Below are 16,314 nucleotides of genomic sequence, written 5' to 3' on the forward strand. Positions count from 1 at the left end.
CGACCCATGGGGTGATGTCACTTCATGATGTTTTCTTGGCAGAGTTTTTACGGGGTGGTTTGCCATTGCCTTCCCCAGTCATCTACACTTTACCCCCAGCAAGCTGGATACTCATTTTACCAACCTCAGAAGGATGGAAGGCTGAGTCAATCTTGAGCTGGCTACCTGAACCCAGTTTCTGCCAGGATTGAACTCAGGTTGTGAGCAGAGCTTGGACTGCAGTACTGCAGCTTACTACTCTGCCTGTTATTAGGGAATCTCTAATTAAAAGTATCATATAACTTTTCTTCTTGGAAGCAGGCAAACTATATGTTCTCTTTTTGGAAGCAGACAAACTATGTTCTCTTCCATATACTTTAGTACTGCTTCCAGAGAATTTGCTGTGCCTGTGTCATACATTTTTAATAAGAGAATATTTCAAGGCAAGCAGCTATGCAAAATGGGGCAAATGGCTGATGTGGGTGTCACTATGGTATGCTCTGAATATCTGATTATGACCCAATTATTATTACAACCTTTGTTCATCTAATGAGTTAGGAGCATGATCTGTCTTGTTCAGCTTTTTAGAAACCATCAGCCCTTTTCACTGACAGTCATGACCTTATGATGTAGACCTTTTTTTGGTTTGTCCACAGGCCTACTTGTCCGGCATAAAGTTAAATAGAGATGTATTTTGGAGCATGAATGAAGATTTGGACTGCAAACACTTCAGCTGTTCACAGTTGAAAATTTGCATTTTATTAGATTTTTGTTGTGTTTGTTTTTGTTTCTTTGTTGTTAACTGTTAAAAGTTTACAGTTCCTTAGAGAAGAAACCTAAGGTTATGAACATTTTCTTCCATTTAAGCACCAGCTAAAGTTTTATTATACAAGACATTGTTAAAGAACCGTATTTCTAGTTTGTCCTGACAGACACCTCTGACTTTTGGGGGTGGGTTATTCCATCTTAAGTTTACAGATGTCCCAGATTACATACTGTCCATTTACATTATACACCATGTGAACATGTTGCCAAATTGGAAGGAAGAGAATCTCTCCTTTGAGGATACATCTATGCAGAGCTGGCAGGCATGCCATTGTACATGTGCCAAACAGAGCAGATCCTGCAGAGGTGGAAGTCACTTGTGCTGATCATGTGCAGTTAAAGGTAATGGCATTGTTATGTCTTGCATTTCGGCCCCTGAATTTCCAACACCGCATGACTACGTGCACTGAGGTGACCAGCAGGAAACCGTGGGTCACCTGACGTAAGGGACAAATACAATCCACCTATAAAGATCTGTGGCAGGAAGTTTAACTGGTCAGGATTAGACCTGACCAGGAAGGAGGTTGTTCTGGGGAATGTATATAATCGAGGACCCAGACCCGCCATGTTGTCTTTGTGATGTACTCACCAATAAAGAATGTTTGCTATTAAACGCCTCAGAACCCAGTACATTACAGGCCTTATGCTGTGTCAAGACAGCACAATCATAGCATCACAGTGGAAGGTGCTTCCAAGCAATGCTGCTTAACGCAACTGAATGCTGACTTTAAAAAACAGCCTCATGCAAGGTGGTTTAACTTTATAAGAAATGTGAATGAGAACCCATTCAATGAATGTATGAATTGTAGCCTCAGTTCAGCTGATACACACACACAGGTGACTGTAAGCCAAAAGAATGCAAACAATTAGGCAAAAAAGACTATGAAATGCAAGAGGTTCCGCTTATTACTCTGAAAAACTTTAATGTATACCAGGTAACTACAAGTGACCATCCACAATGGTAGCAGATAGCAATAACATTATTTTCCTATCTTCTCTATATTAGCAATTGTGATGGTAGAAAAAAATCCTGGTCCCTCTAAAGGCTTAACAGATGGAGGGTTGCATGGTATAGCCCAGTGCTATCTCATGAAATCTCAGAAACTAAACAGGGTCGGTACTTTGAGGCAGGGCTGGATTAAGGCCAACTGATGCCCTAAGCACAGCCCAACAATGGTGCCTCTCAGCCCTTCCATTGCTTAAATGACAAGACTCAATAAGTGCTCACCATGCTAAAGGAAACTTTTTTTTAACAATGCAGATTAAAGTGGAACACAGCAGATAAGAAAAATCCAAAAAATCAACTAAAGTCAAGTGTGGCAGGGAAGGGTATGATAGCTAGGGGGAAAACCTTTGTGGTGCCCCACTTCCCTTGGTTCCCTAAATATGTGCTTATTTTCGTAATGGTTAATCCAGGGCTACTTGGAAGGGAGGCCACCAAGTAAGACTGGAGAGAAAGGCAATGGCAAACCACCTATGTTTCTCTTGCCTTGAAATCCCCTTGCAGAAGTCACCATAAGTCAGCTGTGACTTGATGACACATGAAGGCCTAAACGAAGCCCATGACTCTGGGACAGCAGAAGATGTATCTGTTTTCCTCCCTTTAACCACAAGCTGCTGCCATTTTGTGGAACAATCAGGGATGGTCACTAACAGCAGCAGCAAAGGGAGAAATGGCTTCTCTCAGTACAAAAAAGGAGACATAATAACCAGTAGAAGCCCTACTGATTCAGCAAAGATAGTTTTTGGTAGATTTCCTTTTTGTCAATGATTGCGTAGTACTAGAGGGTAACCAGAAGGCACTGTCATCTGATCATACCCAACTTGTATTATGGTGTATATATTGAGCCATATAGGCACTGATAGGCTTGTTTTCTGAGATCTGCACCAGGATAGTATATGGCTTTATATATAAGACAAACACTACTGGGGTGGCACATGGGTAAGGGAGGAATGACAGTGGAGAGAAGTAGAGAGGGAGTCATTTTGGTTATCATCATCTGCCTGACCTCCATCCCATCCAAACTGATGTGGGTGAAAGGGTTCCCTTAGCCGCCTCCTCTGTCCACTTCAGCCTTGATGCTATGCAATCCTGGGTGTGAAAAATAACAGTATAGCCTGGCTGAATTGCTAGAGGTGCCATCCTAGGGAGCATTTTGTTGTTCAGTCACACAGTCGAGTCCAACTCTTTGCGACCCCATGGACAAAGTCACGCCAGGCCCTCCTGTCTTCCCCCAGCCTCCGAAGTCTGCTCAAATTCAGGTTTGTTACATCAGTAACACTGTCCAGCCATCTCATCTTTTATCGTCACCTTCTTCTTTCGCCTTCTGTCTTTCCTAGCATCAGGATCTTCTCCAGGGAGTGCTCCCTTCTCATTTGATGGCCAAAGTATTTGAGCTTCAGCTTCAGCATCTGACCTTCCAGTGAACACTCTGGGTTGCTGATTTCCCTTAGGACTGACTGATTTGATCTTGCAGTCCAAGGGACTCTCAAGATTCTTCTTCAGCACCACAGCTCAAAAGCATCTATTCTTGGACTTCCAGGATCTGTCATCTTGGCTTCAGAGTTGCCTGCAGATCGTCTCCCTGCAGCAACTCTGAGTCTGGCCATTGGAGGGGTGTCACAGAAGTGATGCCCCCATAGAAAAAGCCCGGAGGGCTTTTTCTTCAGCATGGAGCTTTTACGGGGGGGGGGGGGGGCAGCGGGAACTGCCTTCCATGCTCTCCGTGCATCCTGAAACTTTGCAGCCATGAAAGCTGGCATATCAGCAGTAAAAGAACTCCCGACCACTTTTATGCTTTCACTTTCCCCAGTACATCTTTAAAGCAGCATTTTTTCACTTCTAAAGTGACGACTTTACTTAACAAGTAGGTGTTTTTTCCAATTCTACTTCCCGATGGGTCACTCTACATAACGACAAAAGACTAGCTCAAAAGATCAGCTCAAAAGGCCTCGAAATGCTACGAGCAGTCTTAACTATTTAAATTGGATTGAATATAAAAATCAAAACTGACCCGGTCTATAATTGGATATATATCAAAGAGATTACCAAGAATTTGCAATACAATCTGAACACAAAGGAGATATACAGTAAAGAGTTCTGTCTCTATTGCCTGACTGTATTTGAAAGAATGGTTTCTAAAACTTTAGTTGAAGCTGTTGTAGAACGGGGACTAACAGGAGCTTGAAGCAAATGTACAATCTGAATTAAGAGACTGAGTTTTGATATGACACCGTTTAATGAAATGGCACATGGAAAAGATATTTGCACAAATCTCAGCTTTCTGAAGGAAGATCTTATCTCATTTATGCAGCTCCTTAGAGATTATTTTATGCTGACAGCTAATGATCTGAGAGAAGAAGATCCGACAGCTAATGAAACAGTAAATTTGCAGGGGTTCCAGTAAATTTCCAGTACTAAAGAGAGTATTGATGACAGTGAAAGTAGAAGGGGAAACTGATATTTTGCGAAGCAAACAAAAAGTAAGATGGTCTCTTCTGAAGCACTTTCAAAACTAGACCGGAAATTAAGCTGCAGTAAAATCAAGCTGAGAGGGGAAAATGGCGATGAATTCTCCCCTGTGGTTGAGGGGGCAGGCCATGTTGAGAAGAGAAAAGCTGCACTCCAATCAACAAATCTGGATTTGGAAGGCCATTCGAAAAAAGAATTTTGGATTGTTTTCTTCTGCTTTGGTGAATGGCTGAACAAGGAACTCTAAGAAATGAAATGTGATACCAAAAGATAAACTATGATTAAATGGGCTGCATCGGATACAATTTGGGTGCAGAAATCAAAGGAACTTAAAAGTTTTTAATCTTTGGGAAGGACTCTGGAATCTGAGTCCTTTCCTGATGAATAAACAAACATGTAACCATTAATAATGAACAGATGTTAAACTTTAAAAGAATAAGGGAGATCTTGAAAAAGTAATGTGTAGTTAACATATTTTTCTATATAGTAGATGTATTGACAGTTTGCCTATTTAGTGAGACTGCTTATAATGATGTAAGAATAGGACCAAGGGTGAAAAAGGCAGATAGCATGATTGCTGTGGAATCTGGTAGACTTGGTAATTTGGCAAACTTGCTTTTAATGTTATCAGGAGAAATGGTTTAGACAGAGATAGACAAAATATTCAGTTGTATTTTACGTATTTTATGTAATTTGCTATGGACAAAAATGATTTTATGTGCTTCTTTTAATAAGGATTTTGCTAAATCAGTAACTTACTTTGTGCTTATTATAGGCGTGAGTTAAATTAGATAAATTTGATGTTGAGACAGTCTTGAAAGAAAAAATCTTGTTCTTAACTGGTTATATTTAATTTGTGTTTAAAAAGAACTGTTTAGATTTATATTGCTTTACTAGTTTATTTAAAAAATTATCCTTTTTTGGTCTGGTAAAAGAAGAAAGGAAGGTAATATTTAAGGAGATTTTTATACTTGTAGATAGAATGATCTGAGCATTTTATTGGGAGGTGGAATTATAATTGATATATTTGGACTGGTTTGTTTTCCCCATTCTGTCAGGGCCCCTTTTCCCCTCTTTTTATGTATCTTCTGCAATGTTTCTTTTTTGTAGTACATCTATTCTTCTGCGCTTGGCCTTCCTTACGGTCCAGCTCTCACAGCCATACGCTACTACTGGGAATAGCATCACTTTGACTATACAGACTTTTGTTGGCAGGCTGATATCTCTACTTTTTATTATACTGCCCAGGTTCACCATAGCTGTCCTCCCAAGGAGCAAATGTCTTTTAATTTCATGGCTACAGTCACCATCTGCAATGATCTTGGATCCCAGAAATGTGAAGTCTGTCACTACTTCCATGTCTTCCTCTTTTATTTGCCAAGATGTGATGGGGCCAAATTTGTTTCCTCTGTCTAGCGGGAGGCTACAGAATATTCCCTGCTATTCCTGTGGAATAAGACTGAATTGACTGAAATATCCTTATTTATTTTCATTTATTTACTTTAGATTTTTATCCCACCCTCTCTGCAAGCACTCATCCTATTACTACTAAAGTATGTTACTTGATTCAGCAGTAACCAATACCACAAATGACACAGTCCCAGTGCCCAGGAGAGAATTTGTGGGGCTGCAGGACCTCCTGGAAGTGCCCTGAATGCGTTTCAGATCCCAGATAAGAAGGCACCCATCTGACTCACCCCTCTGTCACCTCTTTAACTCAGAAAATGTGTATGATGTAGCATGTTGTGGCACATCATATTTGAGTATCGCCAGCCACTGTATCTGAGAAAATGAGTTCTGACTGATAGAAGCAATAAATGCAGTTAGTTTTTAAGGTGCCACTCAGCGGTGGCCAAACTGTGGCTCAGGAGCCACATGTGGCTCTTTCATGCATATTGTGTAGCTCTCGAAGCCTCCACTGCCCTGTCAGCCAGCTTGGAGAAAGCATTTGTCTCTTTAAATCACTTCTCCAAGCCAGCTGGGAGGCTTGGAGAATGTATGTAAAGTTAAAGTAGCTTGCTTTCCACCTCTCCTCTCTTCCTCCCTCCTCTATTTTGCTGCCTGCCTGCCTTGTGGCTCTCAAACACCTGACGTTCATGTCTTGGGTTGTCAAACATTTGATGTTTATTCTATGTGGCGCTTACGTTAAGTAAGTTTGGTGCCACTGGATTTAAGTTACAGACCACCACGGCAACCCTGGTGGATCCATCGAGTTGGGCAGTACTCCTATGGCTTTCAAAGGAAGAGCAAGACAGAGAAATGTCGATGCTACTCTGTGCTCAGCTGTGTAACGCGCGTCCCTCCCGAGCCTCGTCCGCGTCTTCTCTTCGCGGGCAGCCGAGCGCCCCGCTCCTGTCCACCGCCAGCCGCTTGAGGCTATAGCAGCTGTGCCGGGCGCAGCCCTCTCGCGGGAGAGCGAGGCCTAGCCCACGGCTGCCTTTATGCGACGTCGAGGGCGCGCACGCGTCTCCCGTGATGCAGCTTCTGACGTCTCGCTCCTCTCCCCTCCCCAGCCGAGGCAGGTCCGGGTTGGGCGCGGGTTGGTGGAAGCAAGTAGAAGCGTCGGCCCCGCGGATACATTTCCATTCCGCCCCAGGTGGACCTGCAATCACTGCTCGGACTAGAGGCCAGCCGGACGCCCCGAGAAAGATCTCGCCATGACCGCGTCTATGAGGCAGAGATTCGACAAGTTCCTGCACGAGAAGAATTTACTGACCAGCGTTCTGGAGAAAATCGAGAACAGGACTGGGGTAAACAGGTCCTACGTCGCCCTCGGTGAGTCTCGCGGGCCCGCCGCGCTTTGTCATTCCCTCCTCGGCCTCAGAGGCTGCCAGATAATGCTCTAGAAATGGATACCGGAAGGGAAGGATTCTTGAACTGCGGTGGAACCCCTGATTGGTTGGGAGACTGAGACAGGCTGCAATAACGGGACCACGCTTTCAAGAGAGGCTTAAGGAGTGCCTTGCACCCTTTGGGACCCCCTCCCCTCTTCTGAAATGAAGAGAACGTGAGCTTCTTTGCCGTTCTCCTGCCTACCCATCCGCCCCACTTTTAATATCCTAGGGAGCGGCTGCTGAAGCCCTCGCACCTGTCTTGATTGCGCGATATTTATGGAAGTCCATACATCTGGGGAGGGACAGGTGTGGGACGCTGGGCCCCTAAGGCTGAACGTCCAAGGGCAGCTGTGCTCGGGTTTCCGTAGGCCGATGCCTTCCTCTTCCTCCTCTGCTGCTGGAGCCTGCGTTCAGCTCTCAACACCTCTTAAGCCATGTTGCGAGGCACCTCCTGTTAAACACAAACACACACAGCGTTTTAAGAGAGTCAGGCAGGTGAAAGAACCGTCCCTCCGGCGGTCTGAAGGGAATCCAGAGTGAATGTACTGAAATGAGGAGGAGGAGGAGGAGAGTGATTTCCACTGGATAGTAATTGAATAGCTGACGTGTCTGGGTTGGGCTCAAGTCTCCGCTTGCCTGAGTGATCGGCCATGTACCCCTTCAGTATTACAGGTTAATTGCTTTCTATTCTTCCTCCTCCCCGCCTCCACCAAACTAGCATTTAATAAACTTGCCAGTAAATGGGCAGGATGTGGTGCCTCAACTCTTTCTTTGCAGTTGCTCTGTGTGCTCTCTGAGCTTCACAGAAGATGATTTGCCTTATTTCGTCCTCTCTTCTGCAGTTAAGAGAACATGTCCAACTTTATGTAATCAGGCCCTGGTTTGGGTTGTGCATGTGTGTGTTTGCATTTAGGCCTCCCTTCCTGATTGACTGACTTTCTGCTTTCCTTTGAGATAGCCATTGTTGGTGTGCTGGCTGTCTATCTGGTGATCGGCTATGGAGCATCTCTGCTCTGCAACTTGATCGGCTTTGTTTACCCTGCGTACATCTCGTAAGTGTTCTTTCTCTTCCGGCATGCTGGGAGCTGCTCTAGAAGCAGATCACTGTGGAGGGAGTGGGCAGTGGGATAGAAAGAAATTTCCCAGTTTTTTGTATTTGTACTTGGTTGCAAGTGGCTGCCAAACAGTCACACTGAGTAGGGCTGGGCAGTTACTCATCTTTAATCTTAAAGCAGTGTCTAAACTCACTGGTGAGAAGATTCCTTGGCTAATATATTATCAGTTGTATTCCTGTATACATGACTTGATGAATAAAGTTAATTTAATAGGCCCTTAACTTCTTTTGAAACTATAATAAGTAAGTATGCCTTCAAATCTGAGGGCTTGATTTCTTCAATTTATAAGTTACTGGTTTTGAATTTAAGTAAGGCCTCTTTAACTTATCAACTTAAATGTAATTCCCTACTCCCTCAAGCCTTTAATGAGGCAGAATGGAAACAGATCACCAGTGAATACCTCCCCAATAGCCGATATTCGAGTGCGGTTTTTTTAGTTGTTGTTGCACTGGTACATCACACCACATAAACTGCATTTAATGTCAAAGACCTATGATCTTTATTGTTGGAAAAAAGGTGGCAACATAGGCACAGCGTATTACCTACGGTGGGAACACCCAATTATACAAAAAATTTTGGAAACAAGTTCACTCCTAAATCTGTGACATAATGTCCATAAAACTCCCCATCTTTCTTGATTTTTTACTTTTTGATCATTGGGCAGGTGTATGCATCCAACACACATCCAAAGTACTGATATCTAACCTATTACCAGCTGCCAAGTTGACTGTAGCCAGTGCCTGGAATCAACCATCTTCCCTTTATTTAAATTTATGGTATGCTAAGCTATGAGAACAATTTTTAATGAGTAGAATAACAAGCAATCTGGTTTTTTTCTGGACTTCCTGGTATCATTTCCCATGTAGATCAACTGGAGCTATGGTCACCAGTTTTGACTCTCTTATCCAATAAAAATATACTTCCTATGGATGACCATTATTTTAGATGGCTGGGGTTGTAAGAAATGGGATCTTGTCTTCTTGGACTTACTTGATGGATGGCATTGGGTATGTGTTATCTAGTGTTGGATATTAGACTTCTCGGTATGTAAATGAATTTGTTTTTTCTTTCTATTGCTATCTATATTGCTATTCTATGTGACTTGGTATTTGGACACTATAGTTATGGTGTTATTTGTTGTGTCCCTATTTTATTTCTTAATGTAAAAAGAGAAAAATATATGGAGAAAAGGGCACTCCCTTCAGGGAAAAAAAGCAGTGTCAGGTAGTCCCCTGTGCAATCACTGAGTTGTTACCAACCCATGGGGTGACGTCACGACATTTTCATGGCAGACTTTTTATGGGTGGTTTGTCATTGCCTTCCCCAGTCACCTACATTTTATCCCCCCGCAAGCTGGGTACTTATTTTACTGACCTCGGAAGGATGGAAGGCTGAGTCAACCTTGAGCCAGCTACCTGAACCTGGCTTTTGCCAGGATCAGACTCAGGTCATGAGCAGAGCTTGGACTGCGGTACTGCAGCTTACCACTCTGCACCACGGGGCTTCCTAATGACAGATTTCTCTTAGGATAGCCTCTGGCATCCTTAGAGTTTGGCACTCAGGAGGAGGACCTTCTGCCCAAGAGGCTGATCTTATACCATGTGTCTGACACTGAATTCACAGTGCTTATAAAGTGGGAAAGAACCCAGAGAGAAGCAAGCAGGCTTAGTCTTAAGCTGAAGGCTGTGTTTATTGTCTCATAGGTAGGAATCTTTCCTGCCAGAAGTACCCACCCTCTACAGAGTGAAAACTCACCATCTCAGTCTTGCTTTGTATGATGAAGCAGTTGGCTGTATTTCCTTATACGTTGCTGTTTTTCCTCTTTAGAATAGCCAAGATAATATTTAAGTATATGCATAGTCATTTTAGAGCATCTGGCTTGGCATGATCAAGGTGGAGCTATGTACTTTTAAGCTTTCTTGATTACAGGGGAAAACAAAAGAGTTACAAATGTTACAGTCTTGATGGGATTGTTACCCTTTGCAGGATGTACCTTTCAGCCCTTAAGAATAGAATGCCATAAAGATTCTCGAGACATGAGGTTTTGTTCTTAGGGGGATATTGACTAAAGGCTGGCAGCTGGCAACAGCTGGTACATATTAGGATGAGAGCCACACCTTAATGTAATAAAAACTCGAAGCTTTGCTGGATGGATCTTGTTGTGAAATAAAGGAACACTGTGCTGAGTAAGTATCATGAGCACTTTAAAGCTGTGTGATTGATATGCTAGACAGTATAAAAGAAAAGCTGGGGATTTTAACTCCCAATATTTCGAGTATGAATGGTATCCTATTGTTGCCAATTGTAAGCATTGCTTCATACTGAAGCGGGTATTGGTGTGATGCAACTCTACACATTTCTTCGTAAGTTGAAATATTGTGGCATCTTAACATGCACTTGGGCAACCTTCTCCATGGCTGTAACTCCAGACAGGACCCAGTTCCTTTAATGAATATTGTCACGTTCCACATACTCATGTTCATCATTTGTTGACTGCATCAAAATTTGCATGTGTGAATATGTAAACACAGATCTGACAATGCAGACAGAACTTGGAAAGACATTGAGTTCTCACATTCATCTTATCAGGCCAATTAATGTCAGTGTCTCAGTTCTCTCTACCTACCATTCCTATCTTAGTTATGATGTGATTTTTATGTTAGTTGGCATCAGGCTAAATCCTGGACATACCCCTGCCTGAGTCAAGTGATGTGGCAGGTTTCATCCAAGTCCCTTGCAAATGAATGGCCAAGACCACAGGAAGGCCAGACAATTAGTGGACACAAGCAGTGCCATCAGCCAGCTGGGCAAATCTGGAAGTAGTGGCCTGACCAGTTGTGGAAACAGGTAGCCACTTAACAGTTTGGAGAGTAGTCAGGGCTTCCCAAAATTGCTTAGATCGGCATGTTGACCTTGCACTTTCATAGGGCTTATGCTTTGGCAAGAAGTCATATCCTCTTACTAAGTATAACAGTTTGGGTAGGTATTTAAAAAGAGCTAGCACTGCACCACAAAGAGAAAGGAGATGGTTTTAAGTTTAAGTTTATTTCAATTTATATCCCACCCTTCCCACCGAAGTGGCTCAGGGCGGCTCACAACATATAAAATCTAACATAGAATTTTAAATTTAAAATACATCAATTACAACAGTTAAAATAGTAAAATAATAAAACATTTAAACAGCGATCTATCAAAATACTACACTGAACCGTCTATAGAATTTCTAATGCCAGTTAATTATAGGCCAGCCGGAAGAGGGCTGTCTTACAGGCCCTGCGGAACTGGCCAAGGTCCCGCAGGGCCCTCACCTCTTCCGGCAGCTGGTTCCACCAGCAAGGAGCCGTTACAGAAAAGGCCCTGTCCCTGGTGGATTTCAGACGGGCCTCCTTTGGCCCGGGGATAGCAAGCAGATTTTAAGAGCCCGATCTCAGTACTCTCTGGAGAACATGTGGGGAGAGACAGTCCCTAAGATAGGCAGGTCCTAGGCCATATAGGGCTTTAAAGGTAATAACCAGCACCTTGTATCATACTCGGTATATTATCGGCAGCCAGTGCAGACTCCGGAGCCCCAGGCGAATGTGCTCCCATCTTGGGAGCCCTAATAACAGCCAGGCAGCGGCATTCTGCACTAACTGCAGCTTCCGAGTTCGGCACAAGGGCAGCCCCATGTAGAGGGCATTGCAGTAGTCCAAACTCGAGGTGACCGTTGCATGAATCACCATTGCTAGATCGTCATGTTCCAGGAAAGGAGCCAACTGCCTCACCCGCCTAAGATGAAAGAATGCGGACTTAGCAGTGGCTGCTATTTGAGCCTCCATCGTTAAGGAAGGCTCCAATAGTACTCCCAAACTCTTGACCTTGTGCACCGCTGTCAGTGGCGCACCGTCAAAAACTGGCAGGGGGATTTCCCCTCCCGGGCCACAATGGCCCAAAAGGACCTCTTTCTTCGCCGGGTTTAGTCTCAGCCCACTCAGCCTGAGCCACTTAGCCACGGCCTGTAATGCCCGGTCCAAACTTTCTGGGGCACAGGCAAGCCGGCCGTCCATAAGCAGATAGAGCTGGGTGTCATCAGCGTACTGATGACAACCCAACCCATACCTTCGGGCAACTGGGCAAGGGGGCGCATTTAGATGTTAAATAACATCGGGGAGAGCACCGCCCCTTGAGGCACTCTGCAGTCAAGCGTGTGTCTCCGGGACAGTTCATCCCCAATTGCCACCCTTTGTCCCCGACCCTTAAGGAAAGAGGAAAGCCATTGTAAGGCCAACCTCTGGATCCCCGCGTCGGCGAGGCGGCAGGTCAGTAACCGATGGTCGACCGTATCGAATGCTGCCGATAGGTCCAACAACATCAGTACCGCCAAGCCGCCCCGATCCAGATGCCGTTGAAGGTCATCTACCATGGCAACCAGCACCATCTCCGTCCCGTGGCCCGGGCGAAAGCCAGACTGATGGGGATCAAGAGATGGTGTCTCCAGGCTGCAAGGGAAGTGCCTGCTGAGAGGAATAGGAGGAGGAGGACAGTGGTTGCAACCCCCTTCATTTTCCAGTCTGAAGCCATACTTGCCCCAAGACATGGCAATGGATCTGGCAGCAGCCACAGCTACTGAGAGTGATGGAGTCCCAGTGTTGGCATATAGTTGAGCCCCATTTGCATCTCACATAATGAAGTGTTCAGTTGAGTTACCTGGTATAATGCAATGAACAAAGTATAAAGTGCCTTTCTTCTCTTCTCAGATGGCCCAGTTCAATGTTTTCTCCATTATAGCTGGTGTTGTATTACAGGAATTTTTAAAAGCCATGCTAGTGGTTTTAAAACTGTTCCTATTACATATTTTTTAACTGTGCTTGCAAAGCAGAGGCTTATATATATTCTTGAACTTGCTGCTGTGAATAATGTTAAGAAAGGTAGTTCAGTAAATATGTTTAGGAACAGGAATGAAAACAGCATTGCATATTAAAATAGAAGGCTTTACAAAACTGGACAGAAGGCAGACCAAAATCATGTAGTCTGGTTTATACATAATGCAGGTGTCCACACAAGCACTTTAGGCGTTAGGCCAGCTGAAAAGCTCCCAACTGGGGCTTGCACAAAAATGCAGCTTGTTTGATTTAGCTCCCCCATGGAGTATGTTTATAGGCACCTACAGAGATTTATTGTAATGCTGGCAGCTTGAGAACATGCCACTACCATCATAGGAATCTTGCTGCAAAGGTCTGGTTCAATCCAGCAGCCACAACATGTGGATGTGGTCTGGCTGTGTGCTTTGTTGCAGTCTGCATTCTTGTGTGAGGAATGCTGCCGTGTGGTCCACAGTGGGAGTTTTCCACTGGAAGATGTTTGAGGACAAGTCAGGCACTTAAATGAGCAAATGTAATGCCTCTCCTCCTTCCTCAGATTTCTTAGTTAGACAGCAGTTATGAAAGAGCAGAGTAAATGGATTGGACCCTCTGGGAAAACTCATTAAAAGTGTTGGTGATGGTAAACTGGATCTTTTCTTGCCTTTTCTGTCTGCTGTTGGGAAACTCTTGTGAACAAGATGCCACACAGCATCAGGGGAAAGCAAGAAGGGGAGTAAGGCAAAAATCACTTCCTCCTCTTTTCTGCTGGTGGCTTATATCATCAAACTTCTACATCAAGTCAATGCATTTAGTTCTTCCCTCCCTCAAATCATCATCCCCTTGAGGGTATTTTATGAGCCTTCTTAGTTTGGGTGATTCTCTACTTGTCGCTGGACACGTCAGCATTTTCCTGTAAAAGCACAGTAGAAGCTAGAGGCAGTCAAAATTTAAATATTTGTTAAACCTCATAAGCAGGTCCATTGAAGTCAGTGGATTTAGAAAGGTGTAACTCTTGTTAGGATAACACAGCAATAATGGCAAAAGAAGTCTTTTCAAACAAGAAGAAGAAGAAGATATTGGATTTATATCCCGCCCTCCACTCCGAAGAGTCTCAGAGCGGCTCACAATCTCCTTTACCTTCCCCCCCCCACAACAGACACCCTGTGAGGTGGGTGGGGCTGGAGAGGGCTCTCACAGCAGCTGCCCTTTCAAGGACAACCTCTGCCAGAGCTATGGCTGACCCAAGGCCATGCTAGCAGGTGCAAGTGGAGGAGTGGGGAATCAAACCCGGTTCTCCCAGATAAGAGTCCGCACACTTAACCACTACACCAAACTGGCTCTGCACTTAAATGCAGAGTGAGATCAGCGTCTCCTTCATAATGCAATCAGGTCATCATGGCTGCTATAGCTATATTGGCATTGATGATCACAGCTTCTGTGAAGTGAATTTGGGAGATAAGAATCTTTTAATATTGCTTTTCCAAAGGCACATACCAGTCCAGCAGTATGTAAGAACATTGCATGCACAGAATAGCTGATCTGCAGTTGCAGCAGACATGAGGAAACTCACTGTCAGAAATCACAAAGAGATTCTGTCTGTAATAGAAGAGGGGCTGTATTTACATATTTTCTCATGTATAAAAATGGGATGAACTCCTGGAAGCTGTGTGAAGGCACCATAATGTTGTGGGGAAACAGGAAAATATCCATTTCCCAACAGCACTAAACCCTGAGTAGAGAATATGTGCAGAACTAGCCTTAAGCTGAAGTTTCCAGCTCCTGGCAATCTGTACAATACATTTGTAAAAGCAATTTGACTAGATTTCCATTAAGTGTAAATTGGTATATAGCTGCCTTGCCTATTTTATCATCCTCTGCCTTGCAAATCCTGGGTGGAGGGTACTGCCCTAACAAGTTTTCAAGCTTACTTCAGGGTTACTTTGGTACCTTAAGTAGTAAAAATTCTGCAAGATTTCATTTGAGTCTTAACTTGTACATTAAGGCTGGCTGCCATTGCAGGGATATTGTGTGGAGTGATAGGAAGTGGTTAAATGCAATGATAAATTGTGGATTTATATTTTCAGGTTGCACGGAATGAGGACATAGCTTGTAGACTCTCAGCCTAGGAGTAACAAGATACACATCAATTAGCCGGTAGGAGGGAAAGCGTCACATTAATTAATGTCTGTGGTGGAAATACAATGAAATCTCTATTGCGTGTTAGACATTAAAACATGCAGGACCACTGAGCATCTAAATGCCAAAATAGGTGCCTTCCTAAAGATTTGAACCTTGGTCTCCTTGAAGTTTAAGTTTATTTGGTCTTGCCCAGGATGGCCAGACTGCAGCTCAGAAGCCACATGTAGCTCTTTCACACATATTGTGTGGCTCTTGAAGCCCTTACTACCCCATTGACCCACTTGGAGAAGGCATTAATGTATTTAAATCACCTCAAGCTAAGTCAGCTGGCAGCTTGGAGAATGCATTTAAAGTTAGTTGCTTTCTTTCCCTCCCTCCCTCCCTCCCTCCCTCCCTTCCTTCCTTCCTTCCTTCCTTCCTTCCTTCCTTCCTTCCTTCCTTCCTTCCTTCCTTCCTTCCTTCCTTCCTTCCTTCCTTCCTTCCTTCCTCCCTTCCTCCCTTCCTCCCTCCCTCCCTCCCTAGTGGCCTGCCTGCTTGCTCTCAAACATTTGATGTTTGTTTTGTGTGGCTCTTACATGAAGCAAGTTTGTCCACCTCTGGTCTTGCCCATCATAATTACTGCTTTAAGGACTGAAAAGGATAAGTTGCTGTGGAGTTGCAGAAATTTTTGCTTCATATGTACCACAAGCCTGTGGGAAGTATACTACCTGCATTGGCTGCTACGCTGTTGTGTGAGAAGCTGCATAGATATTTTCTGCCCACAGCTGGTGACTGCCTGCAAATAGACTTTCTGCCCATGCTAAATGGTACAAAAGGGCAGAGCCTTGCCTAGTTAAGTGCAACAGCAAGTTTTGTCTTGCTTTCTTCCTGACTCATTGCAATTGTGTGCAAGAGCAATATCTTTCCCCCCATAAATATTTGAAATTGCTTTGTGCCTCCCATGTCATAGAGAGAACTAGCTTGAAGACAGCCCTTTTAATGCTGCCTGCTCATTAGCTGATCTGTATAACCAAAGAGGACAGGGAGTCTGAGTGGCAGGAGGTTCTCTGTCATACTATACGTTATTCTCTCACATCTTATTATACAGTAGGGTTGCCAAGTCCAATTCA

The 16,314-nt window shown here is 44.0% G+C and overlaps 1 protein-coding gene across 2 annotated transcripts in view; it reads left to right on the forward strand.

The window, feature by feature from the left end:
* Positions 1–6,644: 6,644 nt before the first annotated feature.
* Positions 6,645–16,314, forward strand: part of REEP5 (receptor accessory protein 5) — a 38,168-nt gene continuing 28,498 nt past the window's right edge. Inside the window, exons 1-2 of one of the 2 annotated variants that reach the window (XM_060235608.1) lie at positions 6,645–7,051; positions 8,069–8,162. In XM_060235608.1, coding sequence (XP_060091591.1) covers positions 6,934–7,051; positions 8,069–8,162 — 212 coding nt within the window. In that variant the 5' untranslated portion in view covers positions 6,645–6,933. Of the gene's footprint in view, positions 7,052–7,108; positions 7,783–8,068; positions 8,163–16,314 lie in introns of those variants that run through there. The other variant, XM_060235609.1, reaches the window with a different exon arrangement.

The sequence above is a fragment of the Heteronotia binoei genome, chromosome 4, assembly GCF_032191835.1.
Source record: "Heteronotia binoei isolate CCM8104 ecotype False Entrance Well chromosome 4, APGP_CSIRO_Hbin_v1, whole genome shotgun sequence".
Classification (NCBI taxonomy): Eukaryota; Metazoa; Chordata; class Lepidosauria; order Squamata; family Gekkonidae; genus Heteronotia; species Heteronotia binoei.